General features: G+C 47.8%; 1 protein-coding gene across 5 annotated transcripts in view; it reads left to right on the top strand.

The window, feature by feature from the left end:
• Positions 1–3466: 3466 nt before the first annotated feature.
• RNF24 (ring finger protein 24) overlaps positions 3467–12291 on the top strand; it is a 99564-nt gene continuing 90739 nt past the window's right edge. Inside the window, exon 1 of one of the 5 annotated variants that reach the window (XM_054542055.2) lies at positions 3467–3835. In XM_054542055.2, coding sequence (XP_054398030.1) covers positions 3825–3835 — 11 coding nt within the window. In that variant the 5' untranslated portion in view covers positions 3467–3824. Of the gene's footprint in view, positions 3836–7379; positions 7840–12291 lie in introns of those variants that run through there. The other 4 variants (XM_054542054.2, XM_024239079.3, XM_024239078.3 and 1 more) reach the window with 4 other exon arrangements.

Raw genomic sequence — 12291 nt, forward strand, 5'->3', positions numbered from 1 at the left:
ATGGAGTCTCTTTATCTGCATGGTGTCCTTATCTCCCAAATGAGAGAATTCATCTCTTCCAACTCTGCATCTATGACTCTGTGGCGACAAAAGTCACTCCAGAAAGCCTGTCTGCTTTCTTGCCCTGTTCCTCTTTCCTGTCCATTGCTTTGGGATGAGGTGATATGATTGAGAACTATTTGGGTAGATTGGATAGGTTGAAATGGGGGAAAAAGAAAACCAGCATAGTTCCTTTTTCCTAGAATGAGTTATGGGCAAAGATATATCATTCCACTTTATTCCTTTCTCTTTAAAGCTCAGGCCTAACAGAACCCAGCAGAGACAAAAGCCAGTGATATAATTGGCTGGGGGAAATTGGAGGGGCAGAAGCTGTGATGATGGTGGTAGCCAAATGGTGGTCACAGCTGTGGGGGTTGTGTAATCAATAACTGGAGGAGCTTAGCAGAACAGCTTGCTTTGTTCCATAGATATAACTTGAAAGTACCCTCTGGGAGGCTGAGCTGGGCAGATCACTCGAGGCCAGGATTTTGAGACCAGCCTGGACAACATTCTACTAAGAATATAAAATTTAGCTGGGTATGGTGGCACACGCCTGTAATCCCAACTACTCAGGAGGCTGAGGCACAAGAATCACTTGAACAACCAGGAGGCAGAGGTTGCAATGAGTCTAGATCGCGCCACTGCACTCCAGCCTGGGCGACAAGAGTGAGAATCTGTCTCAAAAAAAAGAAAAGAAAAGAGGGCCAGGCGCGGTGGCTCACACCTGTAATCCCAGCACTCTGGGAGGCCGAGGCAGGTGGATCACGTGAGGTCGGGAGTTCGAGAGCAGCCTGACCAACATGGAGAAACCCCATCTCTACTAAAAAAATACAAAATTAGCCAGGCATGGTGGCGCATGCCTGTAATCCCAGCTACCTGGGAGGCCGAGGCAGGAGAATCACTTGAACCCAGGAGGCGGAGGTTGCAGTGAGCTGAGATCATGCCACTGCACTCCAGCCTGGGCAACAAGAGTGAAACTCTGTCTCAAAAAAAGAAAAGAAAAGCAACCAAGACACTGAAGTCAGTGGAGAAATACTCTGGCCTCCTGGTCATCCAGGCGGACAACACTGAGGGCTGTTCTACAAGGTTTCTCAGTGGACGCCAAGCCAGACTGAGCCTCAGTTGCCCATAGCAGTAACTGGCCCATCAACATACCTTACTGTTGGCTTCTCTCCCTTTCACAGCTTGCTTTCTCCATTTCTTCACTCTTATCTCCTGGAATCATCTCCCAAGTAAATTACCTACATCCAAGCCCTTGTCTTAAGATCTGTTCTTGGGAGAATCCACACTGAGATGGGTATCCTCCAATCTAAAAGTGAGTCTGAGCAGGTTGTTCCACCCCTGAGCAGGTGTTCCACCCCTGGGAAATCGTGCTTCCAGTCTCCGGCACATGTGGCTGGTCTCAGCTAAAAAGCTCCCACATGAGATTTTGAGAACATTTATATTTTCAGGAGTTCTGGGTGATTGGGCTTGTGTGTGCCAGAAAGGCAACGTGGCTTGTTGGTGGCTGGGTAAACAGAATCCCAGGTTCCCACCTCCTTCGCTGGCTTGTGGGTGGACACACAGCCAGGCCTAAAGGTACCATGCACACAGAAACCTACGCTTTCTCCCCCACTCTTGCTGTTGTGCACTCCCCCACTCTGAATGTCGTGCACGCACATTCTGCATTAAGAAGCAATTCCGGTGGCTCATGCCTGTAATCCCAGCTCTTTGGGAGGCCGAGGCGGGTGGATCTTGAGGTCAGAAGTTCGAGACCAGCCTGGCCAAGATGGTGAAACCCCGTCTCTTCTAAAAATACAAAAATTAGCCAGGCGCAGTGGCAGGTGCCTGTAATCCCAGCTACTTGGGAGGCTGAGGCAGGAGAATCACTTGAATCCAGGAGGCAGAGGTTACAGTGAGCCAAGATTGCACCACTGCACTCTAGCCTGGGTGACAGAGATACTTCATCTAAAAAAAAAAAGAAGCAATTCCACCCCTCTGTGGGCAGGGTCACACCCCAGCAAGAGGTCCCCATGGGCTATGAGGAGGAGAGGGCCATTGGGAGGGATCTAGGCAGGAGGAGTCACTTTGGAATTCTTGGATGAAGAGGCTCGGGGAACACAGAACATCTCCTCCTCTACTGGCACAGTCCAACGGGTCAAAGCATTATATGATCAACCCTTAAAGGGGTCATTTAGAATTCTGAATAATTAAGCTTTCAAAGGATTGACCAGTGGGAGGGATGTTTTTCTGAAATCGTGCCATCTCAACAGATGGGGAGGATGGACAGAGGAATGGGGTTATATAGGCAACCTTTGATTTCTAGCTTCTGTTTGAAAGACTGATTTGTCTTGACCAGTCAGGCATTCATTCAACAAACTTGTATTGGGCACCTAATCCAAAGATGACTAAAACCAGCCCCTGCTTTCACTGTTCCAAAATTAGTCAGACATTTGATTTAAAAGTAGATGTGATTTCTTTTCCAGGAGTCTTGAAGGACTTCTGACCATATGGGTAGGGACAGTTTTCTGAGGTGGATTTGGGGTGAGGACATTGCTTAAAAGGAGGTATAAGGGCTGGGCGCGGTGGCTTACGCCTGTAATCCCAGCACTTTCGGAGGCCAAGGTGGGTGGATCACCTCAGGTCAGGAGTTTGAGACAAGCCTGACCAACATGGAGAAACCCCGTCTCTACTAAAAATACAAAATTAGCTGGGCGTGGTGGCACATGCCTGTAATCCCAGCTACTCAGGAGGCTGAGGCAGGAGAATCGCTTGAACCTGGGAGGTGGAGGTTGCAGTGAGCCGAGATGGCGCCACTGTACTCCAGCCCAGGCAACAAGAGCGAAACTCCATCTAAAAAAAAAAAAGGGGGGGGGGTATAAGGGAGGAGATAGGAGGGGACTGTGGGGAGGAAGGATAAAGAGAAAGAGGGGCATCCTCTGAAACTCCAAACAGTGAAGTCTTCCCTACCCTACCCCTACCCATCATGTGGAACAAGGAAAATGTTAGCTGTGAAGCCACCACTTCAAGTCCTAGCTGCCTGCTGTTTTGAGGTACCCACCTAAACCCTCCAGAGAAAGAATTGCCCACCCACACTCTCCCATCACTTGCATTTTGCCTAGACCAGTGGGGGCTGGGAGTGGTGGGGGGATGAGTAGACTCATGTGCATCACTAAGCAAAGAGGATCAGGGACTAGCAGGTGAACCTCCAGCCGGAAGCACCAGGAGGACAAAAACTGTAATTTCTTCCTTAAGGGGAACACGGGACAACCCACTACAGGGGACAGAAGAGCAGGATCCTGCCACATGTTGTAGAAACTGTGAGGCCAGATTCCACCTGTCCAGTCCCAAAGGAAAACTTTCTCCTTGACCCTAAAAACCAGTTGGGCCAGTTGATGACACAGCAAAATTTTAATAAGATGAGTCTCCCTGAAAACAGCAACTGGACACGGCCCCTCCTCCTTCCGTTCATGCTCGCATTCTCTTTCCCTCTCGCCCCTAATTTTTTCAAGAACAAAAGACATGAAATGAGCCACTCCATCCTCTACCCTACAGCCTGATTGGACTAGTGAATTACTAGCCAAGCTTTCTAAACAAACAAACAAAACAGGTTTCCAAACACAGGGCAGAGGAAGGAAGCCAAAATAAGGAAGAAGAAAGAAAAGGAGCTCAGCCCTTCCTTCTCCTGTGGAGCCTCCCCAGCCCACCAGGGAACATCACCTCCACCAATTGCCACAGCAGACCCACTATGTGCCAGTCACATATTTGGTCCTGGGAGATACTGATCCTGCTGATGAAGGACTCACATGCCGGTGTGGTAAGAAAATATGCAAATGAGCAGGGACCTTGGAGGGTGCCTAGTGCTGAGAGGGAAGTGGGTACAGGGCACAGGTGGGGATTCTCAAGGAAAGTCTGTCAATAAGTGGGGGGCAGAAAAAAATACTTTATTAAAAAATGACTTTGTAAATACTTTACTTTTTTTAGAGCAGTTTTAAGTTTGCCACAAAAGTGAGAGGAATGTGCAGAGTTCCCATCTAGCCCTTCCCCCTACACATACATAGCCTCCCCCATTATAAACATTCTCCCACGGGAGCATTTATTACCATTGTTGTGCTTACATTGGCACATCATTGTCACCCAAAATCCATATTTACATTAGAGTTTGCTGCTGGTATTATACATTCTATGGATTTAGACAAACGTGTCATGACATGTATTCACCGTTATGGCATCATACAGAGTATTTTCACTGCCCTAAAAAGCACCTGTGGATTTTCAGAGAAAAGAGAGACTTTTGCATGCTAGGTAATTGTTGCTTTCCTAGTAGGGGAACAGCAGGAAACAGGAGTCACCTTGGTGACTACCGAGGTGAAACACCATGGTGCTGTTCTGTAAATGGCTGGAAAATAAGGCTCAAGGAGCCAGATGGGGCAGGGAAAAAGAAAAAGACAGAAACACAGGCAGATTTGAATACCGTGAGAATCGATTTGCATGAGAATGGACTGAGACATCTGCAACAGCCCAGGGGAGAAATGAGGGGGCTGATTTAGACACAGTGAGAGGTTTGAGCAAAGCAAAGTTGAAAAGACCCTCCAGGTAACTGCTATGATTGACAGCAACGAGGGCAGGGTTCCTCCAGCACAGCCCTGGCACAGGCAGCTCCAGAGGAAGCCTGGGTCTCCCACTCCCTTCCTTTTGCCACAGTCTCCCTAGCACATGCCTCCACCCTTCTCTCACTTTGGGGGACTGTAGGGACCAGCCCCACAGGGTCGGTGGGTCTCTCCCTGTGTGCAGCGACGAGAGAGTGTAGAAATAAAGACACAAGACAAAGAGATAAAAGAAAAGGCAGCTGGGCCCGGGGGACCACTACCACCAATGCGCGGAGACTGGTAGTGGCCCCGAATGTCTGGCTGCGCTGTTATTTATTGGATACAAAGCAAAAGGGGCAGGGTAAAGAATGTGAGCCATCTCCAATGATAGGTAAGGTCACGTGGGTCACGTGTCCACTGGACAGGGGGCCCTTCCCTGCCTGGCAGCCGAGGCGGAGAGGGAGAGGAGACAGAGAGAAAGACAGCTTATGCCATTATTTCTGCGTATCAGAGACTTTTAGTACTTTCACTAATTGACTACTGCTATCTAGAAGGCAGAGCCAGGTGTACAGGATGGAACATGAAGGCGGACTAGGAGCGTGACCACTGAAGCACAGCATCACAGGGAGACAGGCCTCCGGATAACTGCGGGCAAGCCTGACTGATGTCAGGCCCTCCACAAGAGGTGGAGGAGCAGAGTCTTCTTTAAACTCCCCCGGGGAAAGGGAGCCTCCCTTTCCGGGTCTGCTAAGTAGCAGGTGTTGTTACTTGACACTTTTCGCTACCACTAGACCACGGTCCGCCTGGCAACGGGCGTCTTCCCAGACGCTGGCGTCACCGCTAGACCAAGGAGCCCTTCCGGTGGCCCTGCCTAGGCATAACAGAAGGCTTGCACTCTTATCTTCTGGTTACTCCTCACTATGTCCCCTCAGTTCCTATCTCTGTATGGCCTGGTTTTTCCTAGGCCATGATTATAGAGCGAGGATTATTATAATATTGGAATAAAGAGTAATTGCTACCAACTAATGATTATTGATATTCATATATAATCATATCTAAGATCTATATCTGGTATAACTATTCTTGTTTTATATTTTATTATACTGGAACAGCTTGTGTCCTCGGTCTCTTGCCTCGGCGCCTGGGTGGCTTGCCGCCCACAGGGGACTGTGACCATTGGGTGGCAGGTGACTTCTTGAGAAATTCACTAATGTTTCCCTCTTTACTTCCTCCCTGCCTTGGTGGTTAATGGTTTGCCAAAGCAGAAGGAACATGCCTCTAGGCGCTTGCCACGATGACTTTTGCTTCCCAAAGTTAAGCTACTGAGCTGTTTATGGTTTATATGATGGGGCCTGAGAGATTAGGAGAAGGAAGGAGAACTTCTGGGGGACACATGGAGACTGAGGAAGAAGGGGCAATCATTTCTGCAAGCTCTGAGCTGCAACGCACACACACACTCTCAGCTGTGGAGCTTCACAGTCATTCCCTCTGCAGTCTCCCAGCCTCTCCAGAAACTTCCGTGCCCCAGGAGTGGCAGAGACAAGGCGATGGGAACAAGAGAGTATCTGCAGAATACATTGCCTGCTAAAGACAAGAGAGGACTCCCCAGATCCTTGCCTTGGTATTGCAGGAAGAGCTGAGCCTCCCAAAATAGGAGGTCAATTTATTGCCTGCCCTGCAGAATGGGAGCCGGAGGTTGAGGAGTGGATGTAAATAAAGGAATGCACTGTTTCTTGCACACACGTCTCTCCACTATCTGGGCAGAGTCTAGGTCTCATCCATCACCAAGTTTCTAGCACTCAGCTGAGAGGCTGCAGCAGGAGGGGCAGATGGAGGAGGGTGCGGTGCATACCATCTCCCCATCAAACCAATAGGCACCACTGTAATCATTCTTGTGTCTCCGGGGACTGTCAATCTGCATGCTAGGAAAGGGGTGGCATTCCAATCTTTCACTTTTTTGTGTGTGAGACGGAGTCTTGCTCTGTCGCCCAGGCTGGAGTGCAATGGTGCTATCTTGGCTCACTGCAACCTCCGCTCCCCGGGTTCAAGTGATTTTCCTGCCTCAGCCTCCTGAGTAGCTGGGATTACAGGTATGCGCCACCACACCCAGCTAATTTTGTATTTTTAGTAGAGACGGAGTTTCTCTATGTTGGTCAGGCTGGTCTGGAACTCCTGACCTCAGGTGATCCACCCGCCTTGGCCTCCCAAAGTGTTGGGATTACAGGCATGAGCCACTGCGCCCGGCCCCATGCTTTCACTTTTAAAAATGCTTGTAGGGCACGCAAAAATACTAAACGGTCGATGGAGAAGGTCTGTCTGGAGTAGTTCTTTTCTTTTTTGAGACAGAGTCTCGCTCTGTCGCCCAGGCTGGAGTGCAGTGGCACGATCTCGGCTTACTGCAAGCTCCACCTCCCGGGTTCACGCCATTCTCCTGCCTCAGCCTCCCAAGTAGCTGGGACTACAGGTGCCCACCACCACGCCTGGCTAATTTAATTTTTTGAATTTTTAGTACAGACGCGGTTTCATCGTGTTAGCCAGGATGGTCTCGATCTCCTGACCTCGTGATCTGCCCGCCTCAGCCTCCCAAAGTGCTGGGATTACAGGCGTGAGCCACCTCCCCAGCCTGTCCGGCATAGTTCTAACCGGGAACAGAGCCAGCGGCCAAGGCGGCACCAGGCCTGGCCACGGAGCGCCGCGCCTGCGCACTGCAGACTCTGAAGCTGCCGAGCCCTCCGCAGGGGGGAGGGGGGCGGGGCGGGGCGGGGCGGCTGCCCGGGCATCCGGGTCCCTCACCCCGCCCCCGCTGCATGAATGAGAGGCGCGGCGCCCGCCCCTCCCCCGGCGGGCCCGCCCCTCGCGAGGGGCCGCCGCGCGCAAGTCAGCCGCCGCCACCTCCGCCGCGCTCTGTCCGGACAGACGCTCGCCGCCCGCAGCCCGCCGCCCGCCGCAGGGCGCTGACGGTCCCGCACGTCTGCCGCTGCCGCCGGCGCGCCCGAGTAAGTGAGCGAGCGAGGGCGGGGGCGCCGCGGCCGCCGCCCCCGGGCTGGGGTTTGGGGGACCGAGCCGCTCCGGGTTCGGGATGCTGAGGAGACCGCGGGCCCGCGCTGGCCTCCCACACACACACACTCTCCGGGCGCCTCGGCGGGCCGGGCGCGGTGTGCAGGGGTGAGGCGGTGTCTCCAGGCTGAGGAGGGACACGGAGGAGGGTCCGGCGCGGCCCCGGGACTGGAGGGTGAGTCCCGCACAAAGGGCGGAGCGGGGCTGTCACCTGGAGGTCACGGAGGGAGGTGCGCGGGCCCCCGCACGTCCTGCTCGCCCAAGCTCTGGCATCGGGTCCCCGGGCGTGGGAGGCGGCTGGGATGAGCTGGGAGGCTAGGAGGAGGATGGCGAGGACGCTGCCCCCGCGTTGGCGGTGGGCGCGCGCCTTGGGGGGTGCGGCGTGGCAGTGTTTTCCTGGTCCCCGTCCACTCCTCCCCTTTCTTTGTGGCGCTTGTCTCGTGCCCCGTTGTCACAGTGTGCATGGCAGTGGTCGGGGTGGAGACCTCTTCCCTTGGCTTACTCATTAATGAAAGTCACCATCTGTGGGCAGGGGGCGTGTGTGGTTCCACAGGCCGGAGAATTAAGGACCCTCCTTTGTTTCTGGAGACCTAATGATGTGTGTGTGTGTGTGCGTTCAAGTGAAAGGGACATCTATGAAATGAGAGAATCAGAGATTGTCAAAAAGGGTATGAGGAAAAGGGGAGGGGATGTAACTTCATCACACCTTTACCCAATTCTTTACCTGATGTTATTTCAAACAGTTTTTTCTCACTGTAAAACCAGGGGGTTTTATTCATTGGAAATGTGCATCTAAATTCTCATATATCTGTGTTTCTAGAATACTTTGCCTTTTTGGGCTTAGTTAATGGTAAGATTCTCATGTCTGTCTACATAGGAATACTCCAACGTATAGGACACTGCTTTCTGGGTTTAGTTCATTGATAATTTTTCCGAATGTTCATAAATATGTCTATAGGAATACTCCAATATATCCTAGGACAGTTTTCTCCGCTCCTGAATACAGGCAGATTTTATTTCTTTCTGCCTCCCTGTGTTAATAAGAAGGTGGTCCAGCAGGTTCTCTCTACCTCCTTGCTTTTTTTTCCCCTTAATGCTTTGGCAGAGGGTTTTATTGCATATTACCCTGGCATGCGCCCTTGCTTTGATGTGAATTTTCCTGTGTTCTGTTGTCTGGTTGTACAGCCCAGCTCAATGGCTCCTCTTACAGGACTACTGGAAAACAGAACACCTTTTTTCATTGTCCTCATCCCCAGAGAGAGAAGGAAGCGCTGTAGGTTCCCGCAAACGTTGACTCTGTCAGACTGCCTGCCTGACTTTGTTGTGTTGGTAAAGTTATGAAGAGTTGCAGTTGTTGTAGACCAATTAAAAAGAGGCTATTGGGATAGCACCAGCTCTTCCTTGCTATTTTGGTTGTAAAACAAATTATATGAATTTTGCAAGATAGTTGTTAACTCTGGTTGCATGATGATTTTCAGTTTCTTTTTTACCCATATGCTTTTACAGGGTGTTGGGAAATTAGCCGCTCATTTACAAGAAACACACCTCCAAAATATTTTTATTATGGGCTGGGTGCGGTGGCTCACACCTGTAATCCCAGCACTTTGGGGGGCCGAGGTGGGTGGATCACCAGAGGTCAGAAGTTTGAGACCAGCCTGGCCAACATGGTGAAACCCTGTCTCTACTAAAAAAATACAAAAAATTAGCCGGGCATGGTGGCGAGTGCCTGTAATTCCAGCTACTTGGGAGGCTGAGGCAGGAGAATCGCTTGAACCCCCGGAGGCGGAGGTTGCAGTGAGCCTAGATCGCGCCATTGCATTCCAGCCTGGGCAACGAGAGCGAAACTCTGTCTGAAAAAAAAGAAAAAAAAAGATATTTTTATTATGATCTTTAGATTCAAAATAGCGGTTTTAAAAAATTAAGAGGCGCTTATATTGGATGATATGAATAATTGTATGAGTTCTGTTTTCTTTAAGATTCTCTTTAGTATTTTTAAAAATCACATGTATTTTAATTCCTAGTAGTTTTCAGTGGAAAATGAAATGTAAACTAAGCAGTCTTCCACAGCATCTGTTTACGTATATTCCCTCTGTTTAAAACATTTGCTTTTAATTTGAAGGGGAAATTTTCCATGGTCAGTTCAGGATACATTATTCTTAGTAAAATTCTTACCACGTTCAAATTCTTTTTTGTAAGAGTAAAAAAAAAATTAATGAAAGTTGATTTTTCAATTGGGGACGTTTTGGTTTTAATGCATGATTTAAATAAAATCTTAATATCAATTTAATTCAGATAAGTTAATTTAAAACAAGAGCTTTTATGAAGGAAAACTGAAGCAGAAAAAAAAACAAGAGCTTTACTAACTAAAGTCACTAATGTTGAAGTAACCCAATACATTTATAAACTGCCTGTCTTGACTGCATAAGACATTTTTTAGGAGTCTCCTTAAAACAAACCATAAGGGGAAGTCTTAGATAAACAGAGTAGCATAACCGGAATTATCACTGAAATAGGCTTGCACAGTATCGCAATTTCATGGAAGTTTAATTTTGCAAGAGTGACTTAGCTATTTTTAATATCAACAAAGGAACCTAAACACAGCCTGGCCTTGTTATTCAGCATTCTGTTAATCAAAGTATTTGCCAACCCATAGTTTAGCATTCTGTAGTATGATGATTGAAGAAAAATTCTAAACTAACTTTTAGATCATTAAAATAGATAAAATAATGTTAAGTGCTGTTTTAATAGTAAATATTTATTCATTAGAATAGTAATACTATGTTAGTGATGGTAAGAGCATATATGGTAACACTTTGTTAACTAGGATCTATTATCCTCCCAATAATGTCTCATAATAAAAAGTAATTTATTTTTCCATTGAGCATTCTCTGTCAATAATTGCTTTTTTGTTTTTTGGGTGTTTTTTTGTTTTTTTTTTTTGAGATGGAGTCTCACCCTGTCCCCCAGGCTGGAGTGCAGTGGCGTGATCTCGGCTGACTGCAGCCTCTGTCTCCCAGGTTCAAGTGATTCTCGTGCCTCAGCTTCCCGAGTAGCTGGGAATACAGGCACTGGCCACCACTTCTGGCTAATTTTTTTTTGTATTTTTAGTAGAGACGGAGTTTTGCCATGTTGCCCAGACTGGTCTTGAGCTCCTGGCCTCAAGCCATCTGCCTGCCTTAGCCTCCCAAAGTGCTGTGATTATAGGTGTGAGCCACTGCGCCCAGCCAATAATTGTTTATTGTTTTAAATGGGAGTTTATTCTAAGATCAGTAATAATGTTATTACAATGTGTTAGCTTGAATCATATGAAATTGCCATGTTTAGACTGAGAAAAAATCAAAATCAGCAGTCTTATATATTATATAGTTCAACCACTCTCGACTCTTACCGGTTTCTTTTGGTATTTACCTTTATACTTATTTCGTTTTTAATGTTTATACTGCTATTTCTTAGCTCTTCACTTTTGGATATTATCTGTGGACTTCTATTTTGGAAGTTGAAGACTTAACTGTCTCACATAACTATCCTTCCATTTCCCACTCATACTTGACAGTTAGGTCGGTATTCAGTATTTATATGACTGACAGTGTACCTATTATTCACAGATGAGCCACATAGGGTACTATTACTGTGTTTTCTTCTTGAACAACTTTTGTTGCTCCTGAATTAAATAATTGCCTCTTTTGTTTGTTTGGTTTTCATTTGCTGAGTTTTCTTTGTATCAGTCACTAATTCATTCAAACTCTATGACAAAACTGATTATCTTTGAATATTCTCAGGTAACCACTCACTTTCATATCTTTTCCCCAGGAGATGGTCCTGCTGGAGCCCCCTCTCTCCTACTCCAGTCTGGAATTGTTTGCTCCCTGGACTACTGCATAGCCATCATCCTGGGACTTCCCTTTGTCATCATCTTGGGAATTCCCTTTGCCTTCCTCCTGCGTTAGGTCTTCTATTTCCTGGACCCTGTGTCTTCCTTATTCTTGAGTAGCTTCCTGAGAAAGAGTACATACAAAATCTGAAATTCCTTCCTGAATTCAGAAGTTACATGTCTGGAAATGCCTTCATTTTACCTTCACTCTTGAATGGTAGTTTAGCTTGGTGTTAAAATCTGGATTGAAAATTAATGTCACTGTTTTGAAGACATTGTTCCATTAGCTTCCAGTGTCACTATTGAGAAGTCCAATGTCATTTTAATCCTCATTCCCCTTTTCTTCCCACTCTGGAAGATTTTAGGATCTTCAGTTTATCCCTGGTGTTCCTGACATTTCATGATGTACCTTGGAATAGATATTTTCCTTTACTTTTGCTTGTGGGGTAGGTTGTATTTTCCAAAAATGGCTGTACATATATGTGTGTGCATACTCCCCCCATCTCACCCAATATGCTATTCTTTGTGTTGTTCTTTGTGCCTCCATCAAGCAGTGGGGTCTTTGTTTCCTCCTCTTGAACCTGTGCAGACAGGAATTCTCCCCTGAACATTTTGGATCTTGAGCGTTGTGTTTTAAGAGCACAGCTGCAAGATCAAGAGCATGCACCTGGCACTGCTAGGTGCCCAGCGCCATCAGGCCAGCATCTCCCTTCCCATTTTCCTTGTGACCACTGTTCAGGCATTGAGATTAAGCAC

The sequence above is a fragment of the Pongo abelii genome, chromosome 21 (assembly GCF_028885655.2).
Source record: "Pongo abelii isolate AG06213 chromosome 21, NHGRI_mPonAbe1-v2.0_pri, whole genome shotgun sequence".
NCBI classification, from domain to species: Eukaryota; Metazoa; Chordata; class Mammalia; order Primates; family Hominidae; genus Pongo; species Pongo abelii.